General features: G+C 46.7%; 2 protein-coding genes across 2 annotated transcripts in view; one reads left to right on the top strand and one right to left on the bottom strand.

The window, feature by feature from the left end:
• The first annotated feature begins 1,387 nt into the window (after positions 1-1,387).
• On the top strand, positions 1,388-8,484 carry FABP3 (fatty acid binding protein 3, muscle and heart). The gene is made up of 4 exons (XM_012642337.1): positions 1,388-1,526; positions 5,089-5,261; positions 7,174-7,275; positions 8,166-8,484. Exons 1-4 carry the CDS (start codon positions 1,454-1,456, stop codon positions 8,217-8,219), a joined length of 402 nt encoding a protein of 133 aa, XP_012497791.1. The 5' UTR covers positions 1,388-1,453; the 3' UTR covers positions 8,220-8,484.
• Positions 8,485-9,158: 674 nt separating this feature from the next.
• Positions 9,159-17,934, bottom strand: part of ZCCHC17 (zinc finger, CCHC domain containing 17) — a 58,522-nt gene continuing 49,746 nt past the window's right edge. Inside the window, exon 8 of the mRNA XM_012642336.1 lies at positions 9,159-10,066. Within this exon, the coding sequence (XP_012497790.1) occupies positions 9,905-10,066 (162 nt within the window). The 3' untranslated portion in view covers positions 9,159-9,904. The remainder of the gene's footprint in view (positions 10,067-17,934) is intronic.

The following is a 17,934-nucleotide window of genomic DNA, read 5'->3' as shown; positions in this document are numbered from 1 at the left end:
AAACTGCTGAAGTAATGAATGGGCTCCCTGGAGTTTTTTTTTTTTTTTTATGAGACAGAGTCTCACTGTGTTGCCCAGACTAGAGTGCCGTGGCGTCAGCCTAGCTCACAGCAACCTCAAACTCCTGGGCTCAAGCGATCCTCCTGCCTCAGCCTCCCGAGTAGCTGGGACTACAGGCATGTGCCACCATGCCCGGCTAATTTTTTCTATATATTTTTAGTTGTCCAATTAATTTCTTTCTATTTTTAGTAGCCCTGGAGCTTCTGTTTGTTCATCTGTAAAAAAGGGATAATAATATAGCTACTTTGTGGATTTTGTTTTACAAGTTCCAAGAGACAATGTACTCAAAGCCCTAGGCATGCAATAGACATCAATACAACGTGGCCTTTATTTTTATTGAAAGTGCTTTGCCAACGGTAAAGTGTCAAACTACCGCACAGTAGGCTCTTTTAAGGAGGTGGCAAGTTCTGTGAAAGCGCAGGCTTGCTTGCTGGCGTGCAGAGGTCAGAGAAAGGGCGGCAGGTGGCCTTGAAGAGCTGACTGAACTGGCAGAATTTCTGAAGGAGGGTGAGGGGGAACAACCTGAGCAAAAGCTGTGCCAAGAGACCAGAAAAGCCCGGAGACATGCAATGGCGGTGGCGCGGGGACTGCAGGTGGCGAGGAGGGGGTGCACCGGCGGGAGACATTCCGCAGGGAGGGGCAAGCACGTGCGAGGCGGCGCGGCGCAAAGGGAAGATCCGGCTTTGGGCTTTTGCCCAGAGCAGGCGGCGACACCCGCAGCTCAGCCGCGGACCGTGTTCCTGGTGACCGTCCCCGCAACCAGGCAGTGGGAGTGGTGGGGGAGCACGGGCACTGAAGCCGGCTAGACCAGGCTTGCAATCTGGGCTCCAATTCACCCTCTCCTTATTTCTAGCGATCTTGTCAGTTCCCCTCCCAGCCTCCAGCCAGAACAGTCAACCAGAACTTTCTCCGGCGTGGGCACCTCCCCAAGGGCAAGGTCCCTTTCTCCTCTAGTCTCATCTCCGCTCTGACCCCAAGCTCGGAGGACTGGGGGACGGATGTCCATGGCCTGCGCCCTGGCTCGCAGGCGGGTGCCCAGCTGCTTCTCAGATTTCGAAGAGCGCTTTGAGGCCAGGGAAGGGAGCAAGTCTTGCCAGCCTGGGGCAGGGACTGGGAGCCCAGGCACCGCGCTGACGCTGACGCAGGAGAGCGGGGCGCTACTGGCTGGTCCCCGACCCCCCCACTCGGTGGGTTGGGGGATGGGCGGCCAGCCCCTCGTGGGTGAGCCCCAGCCTGGGGCTTCCTATTTTGGGAGCTGGGGGCGTGGGCCACACGTCTCATCATGTGATGCAAGGGCTATTTAAAGCGGCAGCTCCGGCAGGGAGCCGCCGTTCCCGAGTCCTTGCCCGCCTGCTCTCTCGCAACTGCTTTCTCAGCCTAGCCCAGCATCACCATGGTGGACGCCTTCCTAGGCACCTGGAAACTAGTGGACAGCAAGAATTTCGATGACTACATGAAGTCAATCGGTGAGCGAGCCGCGGGGCTCCGGATGCTGGGCTGGGAAAGGGCTGGCCGCGTGCTTAGCCTCCGCAGCACTCCTTCCTGATCAGAGCCCTGCGCGCCTGCTGGGAGGGGGCTTTCGTGGTCTGAACCTGGAAAGAGGGATACCAAGGTAGGGAGGCACGGGAAGAAGCCAGTTGTGCCTCTCCATATGGGAGACGCTTTCAAGGAAGAGGGGTATATGATCTGGAGGTAGAAGCGGGGTTTGGATAAAAGGAAAGCATTGATCATAGGAGGTGAGAGGCTAGCCAGGGAGGGAGAAAGATAACAGAGGCATGGGTGGTTTAGAAATTGAAGACAACCCAGCAAGGAAATGGAGTGGATAGGGAGTGTACTATGGCCTAAAGAAGTAGGAATACCCCACAGGAGTGGGGCTAAAATGGTTAATCAGTAAATTGGATATGGGGAGGAGGTGAGACAGGGACCTGCCCCTCCATGTTGGGTTAGGGAAGAGGACTGCTGCTGGAGGATGTCCTATCTCCTGCCACCCAGTCTTACCTTGCCCTGCAGAGGTATGTGACCATGCCTAATCACTGTCAATGAGCCTAGTGGTAGGGTGGGGCAAGAGGCCCATCATCAGCTGGGCCTTTCCTACAGCCCATGGCTCAGCCACCTATGCAAGGGGTAGGGTGGAGAAAGCCATTGGACTTATGAGGTGCAGCAGAGGGTCCCAGAGCAAGGTCAAGACCTATTAAAGGCAGGGAGGGTCATTGCTCTGGGAGGGTGAGGATAGCTATTGTGGTGTTGGGACCGGGAAGAACAAAGATTCCAAGACTCTTATAGGTGAGGACCTTGGAGATCACCATGCCTTGCCTCGTTTGACAGATAGGGAAATTGAAACCAGGAGAACAGAAACTTGTCTTACCAACTCCACAGTAGAGCTGATATGAAAACCTACTAGATTTGTAACTCAAAGCTGTTGCACTACCCTGTAGGCCCTGGGAGTGGGAAGAGCGGTAGGAACTGTTTAGCTAATGACTGACCTCAGCCCTTCCCCTTCTGGTTTGGGCTTAGATGGAGAGGATACCTGTTCTCTGAAATTCCCAGCTATGAGAGTATCCTAGTCTCCCAGGCTGGGACAGGAAAAACTGGAATGGTGTTCATGGATGAGCTAGAGTACCTGCCTTCCTCCCAAGAAAGGAGGGCTGGATTGTGGCAGATATGCAAAGAAGGGGTAGGGAAGTCCACTCCATGCACCTCACCCTTGTCTGAAACAGGGCCTACAAGTGTGGCTCTTGAGGCCAAAGCTCTCAACTGCCCCTACCCTACCCTGGGCACTATACCCAGTGACTCCAGGTAGGCAGCCATTCTTAATGAAGCAACCCCTGCCCCCGCCCCCCAGCAGCCACTGGGGAAGTTGGAATGCCCAGGTTTAGTTCTTCTTTCCGAAGCAGACATTTGGGCCAAAGAGCCAAGTCTCTGACTAAGCTGCCAACAACCTTACCACCCTTGTTCCCTTATTCTTCCCCAACTTGGGCTAGGGGGCTGGTCTGCCTAAAGACCTGTTGTCTTTGGGCAGCTTATGTTAGGGGGCTGAGATTCCACCCACCCTGCTTTTCCTGTTGTACTGATGGAAAGTCTGAGGCCCACTGGAGAGAAAAGACCCTCCTCAGCTTTCATTTCTAAGTAGGACCTAGCTCTTCCTGAGTCTCCTAAATTCTGTCAGCCCAGTCTTTTTAGGTTCTCTTGGCTCAGTCCCTCACTCATCCCACAGGGGTTTCCTTCCCCAAACACTCCACACCTCTGGGTAGGTCCTAAGCAAACAGAGCTCTGGGGTGTGGTGACAAGGCCCTTCTCTGTGCTAGGGAGTGTGATTGGCCTGACTCACTGATACCAGTGGGTAGGGCCAAGTCACTCACTGGCCAGGCAGGGTGGCCTGGCATCTGCACAGCTGCAGAGGCAGCCTCTGCCCTTCTTACTCTAAACCGAGGGTTCACAGAGGACAAAGAGGCTCAGCCTAGTACTAATAACCACAGGCACAACTGGTGGCCTTGGTGCTTGGATTGAGTACGTGCTGGGCAGAACGGCTCAGTGGGAATAGTGAACAGTTTTAGAGGCTAGATTCAAATCTAGGTCAATAACTTACTTTTTGTTTGACTTTGGACAAGATACTTCACTCTTCTCATTTGTAAATTGGGGATAATAAAACCTACCCTTCGGGACTATTAAAAGCATTAAGTAAAACGACCCATGTAGGGCACGTGCAAACTACCTAGCTTCCTGGAAGCACCATGAAGGCTGGCACATTTGGAGACTTTACACGCACCACCTCACCACACTGGGCTGCCTCCTGCCTCACTGTTGCCTTGGAAGAAAGCTCAGCATAGGCTGGTGGGGGTGGCGGGGGCAGTCATGATGAAACTCGCTTGCTGGAAACTCAGGACTTAGCCCAGAACCCAGGGAAGCCATGCTTGGGTCAGGAGAGTCCCCACAGGGCCTTGGACTGGAAGTCAGGAGACCTGGGTTTGAGTCTTAACTCATTGTTGCTACTACTTTAGGCCTTTCTTAAATCTATACAATGGGACAAATATTCCCTTTGTACCTACCTCCTAGATCATAGATAAGAGGCTTTGAAAATGTCGGGTTGTCACATATGGGGGACAAGAGCACTAATGCTTGTTAGGATTCAGGGCAAAAACTTCCAAAGGTGGAAAACTCTTGTTCCTAAGGCGTTGGAATGCAAAGTCCACATTTCTTTCCTCACAGTGTGGTTTGACAGCTGCTCAGGTTGCCCTTGAAGGCAGTGGGTGCTCCAGCCTTGGAGGGTGCTATGGCTGAGCAGTTAAGTGAGCTCTGGAGTCAAACAATTCTGGGCTTCAGTCTCCGATTTGTGACCCTGGGCTTTAACTGTATCTCAGTTTTTGCATCGGTAAAGTGGAGACAGTCTTCGGAGGGACGGGAAGAGCTCAATGAGATAACATATATATAGTTGGTGTCACACAGAAAGCACTTAGTAGTTTATTCTAATCCCAGCTCTGCCACTGACTTGCTATGGCATTGCTAGTGCTTAAGTTTCTCACCTGACTGATGGGATCAGTAGTCTCTGTTCACCCCACAGAACTAAGGGGAAGACTGAATTTAAAAACTGTCATGCAGGCCAGGTGCAGTGGCTCACGCCTGTAATCCTAGCACTGTGGGAGGCTAAGGCAGGAGGGTCGCTTGAGCTCAGGAGTTTGAGACCAGCCTGAGCAAGAGTGAGACTCCATCGCTACTAAAAATAGAAAAATTAACCAGGCGTTGTGGTGCACACCTGTAATCCGAGCTACTTGGGAGGTTGAGGCAGGAGGATCGCTTGAGCTCAGGAGTTTGAGGTTGCAGTGATCTGTGATCATGCCACTGCCCTCATGCCCAGGCAACAAAATGAAACCCCGTCTCCAAAAAAAATAAAAATAAAAACTGCCATGCAAAGGCTTTGAAACCTACTGCCTTCCTCTTCCCCACACTCAGACCTAGGAGTTATTCACTGAGCTCCTTGTACAATGCTCTCTGCTCCAGCCCATATACTCTTAACTTTTCACCTGCCCTCAGGGGTGGGTTTTGCTACCAGGCAGGTGGCCAACATGACCAAGCCTACCACAATCATCGAAAAGAATGGGGACACGATCATCCTAAAGACACAGAGCACCTTCAAGAACACAGAGATCAGCTTTAAGCTAGGGGTGGAGTTCGATGAGACAACAGCAGATGACAGGAAGGTCAAGGTGAGTCAGAGAAGGGGGCACTGGGAATGGAGGGTGCTGAGACCCCAAAGTGGAACAGGCTGGTAGTCTTGGCTCCCTCATACTGCACCCTGACGTGCAGGCTATTATAAGGGATTTAAATTAAAAAGGTTAACAAAGCCTGTGTAGTGCCTGGTGGCCACAGGTACTAAATACATGTTAGTTCTGTCCTCTTATTTTCTTCCCTCGCTTCTTGGGAAGCATCAGTTAGCTGCCTTGGAAGGTGGGCAGCACAGAGCCCAGATGTCCTTCTGACCTCAGTGTCTACTCTAGCTCCAGCTAGGTGACCTTGTGCAGGGTATGCAGAAGCTCTGGGTTTCTTTCCCTTTCCATAGATGGGGGAGTTATGTGGCCATGGCTGTGACCTGAAGTGCTTTAGGAAGGATGCCCAGAAGTCAGGGCCCTCCACTGAGTGAGGTCATCCTGGCCTCCAGCAGCAAAGAAGGCAGCTGGGAACAAGAGGCTGAGACCTACTCAGATACTTCTTCAACCTCCAACTCCTGGGCTTGGCCAATGACCCTGACAAACTATTTCCAGTGTTGCCAGTTGATAGGCATGAAGAGCTGTGTTCCAAGATGGGGCATTCACATTGTCATGGGTGTGTTTGTATTGTCTTCCCACCAAGCCTTGGCCCCCTCTCCCAGGGCTCTGTCACCCTGCAGTGGCTCTGTCTTGGCAGATTGTCTCAGGTCTTCCAGCACTGGGCCGGGCACAGGAGAGAGAGAACTTAGGGGCTTTGGCCTGTACATAGTGTCCCTATAGCAGTATCTTCTCCATTATGACACCATCATTCAGCCCCTCAGCTGTTTCCCCTTCCTCACAGCTGTCCCTGCAAAGGGAAGGGAGGGTTGGTCTCCTTGAGGAGGAAGAGCAGCTGAAGCCTAGCCCAGGATATCACAGGAGGCTGGCAGCAGAATTAGGGACGGTGCCCAAAGATGGCAGCCTGCTTTGGATAAAGGTGGCTGCCCCACCACACATGTTCCTATCTCCTTGGACTTGCCCCCCTTCTCAAGGGGCAAGAACACCAATTAAACACAATAATAGCCCTCTGGGAGACCTAAATATCTGCTGAGTGTGTAAAAATATTTGGGGAAATGAGAATGAGGAGTAAGGTGGTGACAAGAACAGCACATCAAGGAACAGGTCCCATCTTCCTCCTCCCCCAAACAACACACATAGCCTTCTCAGACTCTCCTGCTGAACCTGCTCAGTCAGGATCCCTTAGCCTAGCCTAGAGCCCCCAAATTCCTAGAAAAGAGAGACCTGGGAGAGCTGCCAAGTGAGAACCAGCTGAGGTAGGCTGGCAGCACCCAGAGGACTAAGTAGGCATTTGACCCAGGGCTGAGGAACACTCCAAGGGCACCCAGTCCCAGGACCTCGTAGTTGCTGCCCTCCTCAGCTAAAGGGGTCACATGATGTGGACCAAGACGAAGCATAGGAATACAGGGCAGGAAGTCTAACTTTCCAATACTTTCTATCGCCAAAGGTCTTTTAGATATTATGTGTGATAACCACAAGGCTGCAGAGAGATTCTCAGGATTACTCCTTCTCCTTAGCTAGTCTTTCCCAGGGACACACACTGGCACATCTGTGGGCATTACCTAGAACAGATAAGTCTTAAAGGCTTGTGGCACTTCTCAGAGCCAGGCTGTCTGGCTCCACCATACTATCTGCCTCTTCCTACTTGCCTAATACCTGAAGGCCCCTCCCCAGCAAGGTAGTAGGGAAGCAGAGGTTGTAAGTGAACTAGACTGTAGGGCTAGGTGGGAGGTGGGTTGCATTAGCTCTGGTCCTCACCATCACTAGTTTAGTAAGAGGCTATGTCCTCTATACCTCATCCTGCCCCTCAGTCCTGACTCAGATCACAACTCAGGCCTCCACTCTCTTTCTACAGTCCATTGTGACACTGGATGGAGGCAAACTTGTTCACGTGCAGAAGTGGAACGGGCAAGAGACGACACTTGTGCGGGAGCTAAGTGATGGGAAACTTATTCTGGTAAGACAGACAACTATGGAGCCACACCTAATTGGTTACTCCTACAGCCCCTTAGCCAAGCCTGTTTTAAAAAGCCAAGGTTCTCTCCCGAGAGCCAAAGAAGCTGGGACAAGAGAGGTGGAGGCAGGGTCAGGGTCAGGGTCAGGGTGGTATTAGGTGGGGATTTCCTCTGTAGTGGCTTTGGACTCATACAGGCCTCAGTTCAAATCTCAGCTTATAGGCTGCGTGACTTTGGACGAGTCAACTTCTCAAAATGCACCTGTAAAATGTGTATTAATAACACCAACCTGTAGGGCTGCTGGGAAGTTTGAAAGAGCCAGTGTATGCACAGCACAAAGCATCATTGAGGTGAGAAGAATACAACAGGTACTCCATGTCCTTAATTTCTTCCTCCTGTGTTTCCACCTTGCCTTGCCCCAGGAAGAGGAAGAAAGCAGGCCGAATCTGATAAAAAATAGGCTGGTGACTGGTGAGGCACTGCCCCATTCCAGTCCCACCTCCTCTCAGTGTTTTCTGTCTGGGCTGCTACAAGGACATGACTACTGCCTGGCTAGAAGTTAACACAACCAGAGTGGCAGATCTGTCTGTTTAGGGATAAGCTTGGGGGCTTCACTTGGAGAATGTAACTGACTGAATTCCCCTAAGACCCAGCGGTAGAGAGGGCAGCCAGCTGTGGTCTCTGCCTCCTAACTCTGTAGAGCCTCAGGTTTTCACTTCGGCAACTTCACCGCATACCTTCTTGAGTCAGGGTAACCTGTAAGGTGCATTTTTGCAGTCACATGGGACAAGGGTCCCCTTGGAGTTAGGAATGAGGTGCCTAGCTTTGGTGGGGATGTGATAGGCAGGACCAAATTCTCACCGCCCCCATCTGACTCTGTCTTTCCTTCCAGACACTCACACACGGCAGCGCAGTTTGCACTCGCACTTACGAGAAGGAGGCATGACCGGCCCGTGCCTTCGCTGACTGCTCCTCTGCCAATCAGCTGACCCTCGACTCAGAACCACATTGCCTCATTTTTTCCTCTGCATTTTGTATAAATCCATCTCGGCTGAGGGATTCTTCTGGGGTCAGGTGCCCCCAGCCTGGATCCAGTTCCTGTTCCCACTGTGTGTGTGGTGTTTTTTTTAAAACTGTATTCAAAGGGTGCTCTGAGGTCAATAAAGCAGAGCCAAGGGCACCCAGTTGCCTTTTTGCCTTTGGTGACATAACTCTGGGAGTCTCGGTTTCCCCTGTGTGTCAGACAGTGGGCAGAAATGACTGCCTGAGGGTCATTCAGGAAGAAGCACTGATTGAGAGCCTGAAAGGGCCAGTCTCAGGGACTGGCAGTCAGCTGACCACCTTACACGTTCAGTAATGAAACAGCTGTGCCTACCCCTGGCCTTACACCGCCCCTCCCCATGGTCAAGTGAGCTAGTCCAGTCAGTGGTGGGGTCTCCTGAGGCTTGGCTACAGAAATGTCACCTCAGGCCCATCTTGCACTGACTAATCTTGGGCTGTGGTCTCTCCCTTTCCAGAATCCAGGTGTAGGATACAGGACCCAGGCTTGTGCCATGGTGGTGGGAGAAAATGAACACTGGCCCAGATGACTGCTGAGCTCCCACCTGGGCACCAGCCTAGTACTCACAGTTACAAATTCTTACTGCTTCTCTAACCAACCCTGGGGGAAGAAGTTGTCTGACCATTACAGAGGAGAGGGCTTATAGGTGATCTCCCAAGAAGTCTGGGGCATGCTCGGGCCTCTGGCTCTGTACCTCAGCTAGGCCTCTCTCCAAGGTCTAAGGTAACATATTAAATGTTTTTCTGTCACCTAATGCAGCTCAGTGGATTTAAATCTATAAGTTACCCAGAAAGAAGGATTATAGGAATAAGAATTTTCAGTAAGTTTAAAACCAAACACACTTCTATTTAGTGCCAGGAATTTAAGCAGGGACCTGAAGTAGAATCAACTGACTCACACAGTAGTAAATACAAAGTGGAACAATGATCTTGGTTTCAGTTGTCCAGTTCAGTGGTCCGCTGGAATGGCATACACTAGCTAAGTCACACGGCAAATGATCGCTGTGGCCACTGGCTGTCCCTTCTAGCACAGAACCATGTTGGGGGATGGAAAGAGTGAGCACCACTTCTTAACACATTCTCCCTCTGGCTGCCAGTCTCTCTGTCCCCATGTTGGATGCAGCAGAGATCACCCACCAGTTGGCCCAAACAGACCAATAGAAGGGGCCAATCACTCTGTTCTCCAACTACAGCCAGACTTACCAACACAGCAGTCCCTGTGGCTCTCGCCTGGACTCCTGTGCAGGAATCCGGCTCTGGCAGTGGCCGCTGGAGAAGGTAATAGGACCTCCTGCTGAATGAAGGAAGCTGGATGAATGAATGTGTGAGCGGCAAGGGGTCACTTGCAAAAGGACCAGGAGTGATAAGGAAACAACAACTCATTCAGGCAGCTCCTTGTGACCTCTAACTCCCAAACCTGCCTGTTGTATGAGGGGAAGCCATCTCCCATGGGAGTGAACTTAATGGGGTGGGAAGCCATATTCTCACTGTTGAGTCTTTCTAGGAGCCAGGGCTTCAAGGCACAAGGCCCCTGGTTCCTACTCTCAGCCACCCTCTGCACTCTTGCTACTCTCACTCCTTGTGCTTCTTCTTGTGCTTCTTCTTCTTTTTCTTCTTCTTTGCTGCCTTGCTGTCTTTTGATGTGTGCCTTGCCCTCTTGCCTGTATCACTCTCAGAGTCTGAGCTGTCAGAGTCAGATGACTTCCTGTCTCTATGTTTCTTTTTCTTCTTTTCCTGAAAAAAAATTAAAAACTCAACATTGTATGTATATATTTGCTTTTAAAAAAATCACAGCACATAATCAATAGGGAGCAACTTAATAAATTATAAGACATTAATTAAAAACAAAAAAGTAAATCTTTAAGTACCAAAAAGAAAAAATAGCCAAAACAAGTAAAAGAACCAAGGCATATACATTATATATTGTAGATTCCAGTGTGTATAACATGTTTGTTTATATATACACGCACACCATATACTATGTAGATATTTACACATACCTGCATATATTTAATATAGACAGAAAACACTGGAAAGGACGCATCAAACTGGTAACAAGCGTTACCTCGGGAATGAACTGAATGGGGGGAAGAACAGGGGGCTTTCACTTTTTCCTTAATTCTGTCCAGCTTGATTAAAAAAAAAAAAAAGCAAGCATCTGTTGCTTTCATGTTTAAAAGCATAGGATATTAAAGCTAAAAGGGTCCCTAGAGATTACCTAGTCTATCTAGAGACAGTGACTCATATCAAAGATCACAAATAAAAGATTTAGGACTCCTGACTCCCATTCTGGTTTCTATTAGACTCTGCTTCTAGGGAAAATAACTGCCATCAAATAATGAGCCTCTACCTGCTACCCTTGAATATTCATCATCTCTCACCGTCACCACAACTTCACAAGATTATATTGATAAAGAGCAAAGCTCAGAAAGAATTTTCTCAAAACTATACCCACCATACCATGCTGCCAAAGTAACAATACAAACCCATATAAAGGACAGGAGACAGATTCCCAGGTTTCTATGGAGCAGTACTGGCAGTTTTTAAGCATTGCATAAATGTCTTCCTTGAATTTCAAATATCTATACTGCCTCAGCAAGATTTTAAGAAGATGGAGAGACTATGGGAGAAGAAAGGGAGAGAGTAGAAAAGGGTGAGGCTCCTACTCCTCCTATGGGCCTTCCAACCAGCAGGGTCCTGGGAAAGTAAGTAAGAAAATGTAGAGTCTGAAACCAGCTCCCTCCAAGCCTGGCCCAGCCTGGATAAATAAGCGAGGAGAGTAATAATACCACCTTATACCTGAATGGACCTTTAGTTTATCAAGCTTTTTGCGCCCCTTATCTTATTATAGTAATAATCTGGTAGGCTCAGAATTCATGGCTTATTTCCATTTTACAGATGGAGAAACTGCAACGCAAAACATAAAGTGAGTCGACCAAGGCTAAAATTGCAAGGCTGTTGTACTATCTAACACAGAGTTTGGCACTATTTCACTTTGCTTTCTCTCAAAGATGTGGCCTCAGGAGGGAAGACAAAAACAAATCACTGGAGAGCCCTGGCATCGTGGAACATAGACTCTAGCTAAATAGAAGGCTCCGGGAGATGGCCTTCTAGACCTCAATCTTGATGCAAAAATGCTTTTGCAGGCCGGGCGCGGTGGCTCACGCCTGTAATCCTAGCACTCTGGGAGGCTGAGGCGGGCAGATTGTTTGAGCTCAGGAGTTCGAGACCAGCCTGAGCAAGAGCGAGACCCCGTCTCTACTAAAAATAGAAAGAAATTAATCAGACAACTAAAACTATAAACGAAAAATTAGCCGGGCATGGTGGCGCATGCCTGTAGTCCCAGCTACTCGGGAGGCTTAGGCAGTAGGATCGCTTGAGCCCAGGAGTTTGAGGTTGCTGTGAGCTAGGCTAACGCCACGGCACTCACTCTAGCCAGGGCAACAGAGTGAGACTCTGTCTCAAAAAAAAAAAACAAAACGCTTTTGCAGCCTAAAAAAAAGATAATCCAGTTCTCCAGTAAGTGGCATCGTTTTCATTGTTAGAGCTAGAGAACAGAAGAACATCACTTCAGAAGTTACAGTTGAAGAGGAAAGTTGGGAGTTGTGGTGGGGGAAGGCTGAGAGCCAGAAGGTGAAATAAGCATCTGCTCCCTCGAATGCATTCAAGTGGAAAGGGGAACAGAAGATAAAGGGTGAAAAAAATGACCCAGGGGTGTGAGCCCATGGCAGACAGGCCAGGAGGGGCACTGGAGAGAAGCCATTGCTCAAATATCTCTACGATTGCTCGGTAGGAAAGGCACGTGCCCCTTGCTAGAGCAGCCAGTCCGCTCATTTCCCTATAGTTCTGAAACAAGACAGCAGCAGCCCAGTGTGAGAGAAAAACAAAAGCAAAAACAGAAAAGAGAATAAAACAGTGAACATTTATTATTTAATTTTCTAGATGCTGGGTTAGGTGCTTTGCACACATAACTCAAGTCACAACAAATCTACAGAGTAGGCATAATTATCTCTATATTTTCAGGAAAGAAAATTATAACCTCAGAAAGGTTAACTGAGATGAAGTGATTTGCCCAAGTGGTAGAACCTGGATTTGACTCAGGCTGGATCACAAGGAAGATGTTCTTTCTAAACCAAAAGGCACTGGTGTGGCTAGAAATCAATCAAGCAAATAAGCATTTATTCTTCAGAAATGACTGACTCTCAAGAAATGACTTGGTTTTCAAACTGATGCTCTAGGATAAACTTTTGGGAAGTAGGACAGAGGTTGATTCCTAGCTAGAACTTGCCTACAAGGCACCAGTTTACCTGGGCTTGAAAGGAAAAGGTAGTATCAGAGGAAAAATGCTTATCAATCAATTCACAAATACTTATTGAAATTTACTGCCTACAAAGCACTTTAGAGAGCCACAGTTACATACAGGGTTGCTTAGCAGATAAAGAGACCACAAATGCTTAATATAATTCTGACAAATAGAGCACCTACTAGCACAAAGCATGCAGATGCTGGGTGGATGCAAAGTACACACACCCAGCAGAGGAGCATGGCACCATCCCCTCCAAATCTAAGCCAACTTCATCAAACAAGGGAAAGAAAAACTCCTTATCACCACACAGTAATTCATTCAATAAATATTTACTGAGTACCTTCTATGAGCTGAGGATATTCATTAGTTAATTTGTCCTTTGTAATAATAGTTGAGTGAGGCCAGAAATCAGGGATCATAACCCTTCAAGGAACAAAGTGGGCAGTCAGGGAGAAAGACTAATTAAGATACTAGGCAGGCCATGGTAAGTGATGTATGAAAAAATTAAAAAATGTGCCACTATACACAAGGCAAATAATAATGTACAAGCAATCTGAGGATAGCTTCATGAAGGATATACCATGTGTTGTGCTTTGAAGCATGACTATAGTTTTGGCAAGTGGAGTGGTGGTGGTGGTGGTGCTGATGGAAGAGGGGAAGTGAGAGCCTTCCAGTCAGAAGACAGGATAAGGCAAATGCACGAAAGAGCTTTCAGAAAGTTATCCTGACAAATTACCCTGGATGGCTTATTTACTATGCACTAGATCCCAGTCGTTCTCTCCTATTCAAAGACATTCATCCAGGAATTGTCTCCTCTCTTCTGCATCAATTTTTCCCTCTTTATTGGATCATTCTCAATAATTAACAAATATGCTATAATAGTTTCCACTAGAAAAACAAAAAAGAAACCTAACCCTCCTAAACAATTGTCATCAGGTTGTCACCCCACCACTCTACTGAAACAGGCCTTGTCTAAGTTACCAATGATGTTCACATAGCCAAATCTAGTGCTTAATTGTTGGATCTCATTTACTTGATCAGTCAATATGGACACAGACCATCTTACTTAGAACATATTCCTTACCTAATTTCCCGCTCTTACTTTTCCACCAGCTTCCCTGGTTGTTCCTTTTCGGTCTTCTTTGCTGGTTCATCCTCAACTCCATAACTTCTAAATGTTGAGCATGCTGGGGCTCAGTCTTTAAATTCCATCTCTTCCCTGTGATCACTCTCCAGGTAAACTCACATAATCTTATGAACATAAATACCATCTATATGTAGATGGCTCCCAAATTTATATATCTTACCTGGGCCACTCCCTTGAACTCCAAACTATATATTGACTGCCTACAGTTCACTTGGATATCTGACAGGCATCTCAATTCCTAATCCCTGCCCCTTCCCAAACCTAGTCTCCCCCAGTTTTCTTTCCCATCTCCACAGACAGCAACGCAAAGTAAACTGATTGCTCCCACTGCCTTCTCCTGCATTTCTTCTCTTAACTCAAATCTTCTAGTTCCTTAGTCCAAAAATCTCAGCATCATCTTCACTTGGTTTCTTTCCTTCCTCATATCCAATCCCTCAACAAATTCTGTCAGCTCTACCTTCAAAATATATCCACATTTCAACTCCCTTATCATCCCTACCACTACCATTCTAGTCCAAGCCACCATCATCTCTCACCTGGATTATTACCTGTTAACTGGTTTACTGCTTCTGTTCTTGCTTTCTGACCATCTAAGTTTCCCCACAGTAGCCAAAATAATTCTCTTAAAAGGTTAAGTCAGATCATGTCATTCCTCTGCTGAAAATCTCTAATGACATTCATCTCACTCTAAGTGAAAACTGAAGACCTCACAATCACCTATAAGGACACCCACGATCTGGTTCCCTCTGATCTAACTTCCTCTCCTACCACTCTCTTTTCATCCACTTCACCCCAGCCACATTCCCCTTCGTACTGTTCCGTAATCATGCCCAGCTCTTTACCAACATCTGGCTATGACACTTACTGAAATGTCCTCTCTCCACTTATCTCAAGAGCTTGCTTCCTCATTTCCTCCATATAGCCACTCAAATGACATTTTATGAGAGGCCTGCCCTTCTACCCTTGTTGCTCCATGAATTAATATAAACGTGTTTGCACAAACACCTTTGCAGACAGGATCTGTCTTAGGAGTTTTGCAGAGCTTTGCCCTGAAGGAATATGTGAACGTGTTTAGTTTGCACTTCAAATGCTGTTGCACTTGGAAGGGCGTCTCTGAAAGACAGTAGCGGCTGTATTCCACAAGGCGCCTCGTTTCTCAGACGTAAAGGTTTGGATTTGCTTTGTAAAGCAAAGCGAATCTGTTAAAAACCTCAGGATGAGAGCTGACAATGGAGTGCCCCCCCAACAGACAGCTGCCCATATGGCTAAAAGCAAGCTCCTATTTAAACACTCCAGACTACCTGTCTCCATTCACAATAACCTAATAAATATGGAGCCAATATATCTCTGTTTAACCCCTCTGTTAAGTGATAAATTTACCTTAGAACTTAATCTTTGAAAGATTTTGTAACCATTTGTTCACATAGATAGAATTAGTGAAAGGATCTGTAGAAGCCTTTTGAAAATCTGTTAACCTAAGAGGAACTACCTGCTGTTATGTAAATCTGTTACCCCTGGCAACTAATCACTATTCCCTATAAGTTACCATGTAAGACCTCATTCGAGGCTTTTTGAGATCCATGGAGAAGATCTAGGCCCCCTGAGATCCCGCTTTGCCTATAATTTTTATAAACTTATAAAACTATATCTTTGTCTCTGTGTATTCTTTTATTTCTTTCATTTTCCATTTTTCTCTATTGTTTTCTTATCCCTTGCAACTCTACCAAAGGGACCTGGTTTTTAGCTGGGAGCTTAGCTACCTCTCTGCACACCCTATCTAATAATAAAATGGTAAGTTACCTGGCCCCATCCCCATTTCAGTACTCCCTATCTCCCATAACCAAATTAATTTTCTCTATAGCATTTATTACTACCTGATATATTATTATTACCATTTTGTATTTGTTTACCAATTTATTGTCTATATCTACACCATTAGAATCCAAGTGCCACGAAGACAGGGATTTTACCTATTTTGTTCACTATCATACCTGCAGTGACTAGAATAGAGCTTAGCACATAGTAGAAGCTCTATTAATGAATTAAGGTGAAATACAGTTGAGTAGGGGGCAGAGGGACTTATGGGAGATGATGCTGGCATGCTGGACAGATTGTAGGGAGCCTTAAAAGAAGTCAGACTTTATGCCATAGAAGAAAGGGAATCACTGAAGGCTTTTGAGCAGACTACCCTGGGCAACTCTCTCTGCTCTACTGGAATGGAATTGGACTGGTATCCTTTCTCTACATAGGCACCAGAAGTTGTTCTCTGGACAAAAGCACAGAGCCAGCACTACAGCCAAAAAGGATGACATTTCGAATATTTCTTGTTCTTCTGTATATGGTAGAGCAGAGAGCAATCATAGTAGTCAAATCAAAAGGAGAAAATTACATTCTGAATCAAATATAGCTAAACTTCAGTATTATGAGTGGACAGCTTGATTCCCAAGGCACATGCTTCCTCACAGTATAGCAGTGATTCAGAAAGACCTACGATGGCATATGATAAGTGAAAGAGACCAGCAAACAACAGACCACAGGTTCATCAGAAGATTATCCAGGGATTCAGTACAAAAACATCCATTCCTATTTTACCAACCACTTCATTTCCATTTGCAACACATAGTTTCCTTTGGTTCTAATTATGCCCCCTAAAAATGACATAACATTCAGATACTGGGACAGAAATTGTCATGATCCTGAATAGGTACACAGAACTAAGCCAATGAATGCATCTTGGACTTGTGGATAAACACATGCACTCGATATATTTATGTTTTAACAAAAAGAGGTGGGGGGCTCAAGGTTAGGAAGATCTCTTACTCCTGCCCCTGCTCCCTTCATAGTTACCCACCAGCAGTAGTAGGAGTCAATGACTATTATTTTCCAACTGAGGGTAGATCTCACTAAGTGAAGGAACCCAAGGAACTACAGATAGCAAAGATTATGAAGTCTATCTATTCAAAGGTAGTTAGTACATGTATGCCTATTATGTGACAGCCATTATTCGGAACAACTGACATCCTTTCTTTACCCTGGGCCATTTTCCGGTTCCTCAAAATGCCTAGCATCTTCTCTTGTATTAGAGGCTTTGCATTAAAACACTGTCTCCCATCAGACTGCAGAAAGAAGTGAGACAATGAAGCAGACTTATGAAGAAACAGAGATGAGAACTTAACAAACCTTAGTTTCTGACTTTCTGGTTCCAGTCTATGTGGCCTGGCTATACTTCATTTCCTGTCCTTGGATGTCCATGAGATCCAACAACCTCCATGGAATGAGCTTCTGTCCTTTACCACCATACACACCTTGGCTATTTATCTTCCTCTGTATGCAATCAGCTGCTTGAGTGTTGGTGCTATAGCCTTGATTACACATGAGTTGCTATCACACATGCCTTCTGCACACCAGGCATTCCTGCCATCCACTGTCCAGCTCAGCAGCATGGACTGCTAAAGGCATTTCCCTTCAGATGAACCTACTCTGCTCTACATTTGGCTCCCTGAGATGACTAGTTCTGGAACAGGCACCCAAATCTGCCACTCTCACACACCAAAGAGTCCATCTCTGGTAGACGTTTTTACTGGTAAGGAAAGCCAACCTCCAATTGGAATAAAATATTTAGAGGGTAAAAGGAAACAGACAGGAAGCCTGGAATCTTGACTCACGGTTGTGAACAGAAACACATCAATTGATACTATCGCATGGCTGCTAAGGTATAACTGGTAACAAAAACCAGCCAAAAAGTGACTTTATGAGTCCTGATATATCAAGTACCCAATACAATGCTAGACGTATATGAGGCAGATAATATATATTTGTTCAGTAAATGACTAACTGAAGAGCTAAACAAATGAATGATTTAAGTGTGATACATAGGAAAGAATATTGTTAGTAATCTGAAGACCCAGGTTCTTATTTCAGTATTATCTCTTATATTTGTGTGACTTCAGGAATCTCCATTTTCTTCATGTGTAACATGGTGGGATAATAATACTTGTTCTGGCTACCTCATGGGATTGTATAAGGGTAGGAAGAAACAAAAATAGGAAGGTATTTTATAAACTATAATTACTAAATAAATATGAGGCATAAAAGATAATGCAGGGATTAAAAAGAGGTGAAAAGGCAATGATGCTAGATGCTATCTTG

This window comes from Propithecus coquereli, unplaced genomic scaffold (genome assembly GCF_000956105.1).
Source record: "Propithecus coquereli isolate 6110/MARCELLA unplaced genomic scaffold, Pcoq_1.0 Scaffold178, whole genome shotgun sequence".
In the NCBI taxonomy this organism is placed as follows: Eukaryota; Metazoa; Chordata; class Mammalia; order Primates; family Indriidae; genus Propithecus; species Propithecus coquereli.
The sequence above is the reverse complement of the archived record's forward strand: the minus strand, read 5'-3'. Positions and strand labels throughout refer to the sequence as shown.

Excerpts from the sequence above, each read along its gene's own strand:
- FABP3 (XM_012642337.1), top strand. The coding sequence starts at position 1,454 with ATGGTGGACGCCTTCCTAGGCACCTGGAAACTAGTGGACAGCAAGAAT. Across the intron at positions 5,262-7,173 it reads CAGATGACAGGAAGGTCAAG|TCCATTGTGACACTGGATGG; the intron begins GTGAGTCAGAGA and ends CTCTTTCTACAG. Across the intron at positions 7,276-8,165 it reads GTGATGGGAAACTTATTCTG|ACACTCACACACGGCAGCGC; the intron begins GTAAGACAGACA and ends CTTTCCTTCCAG.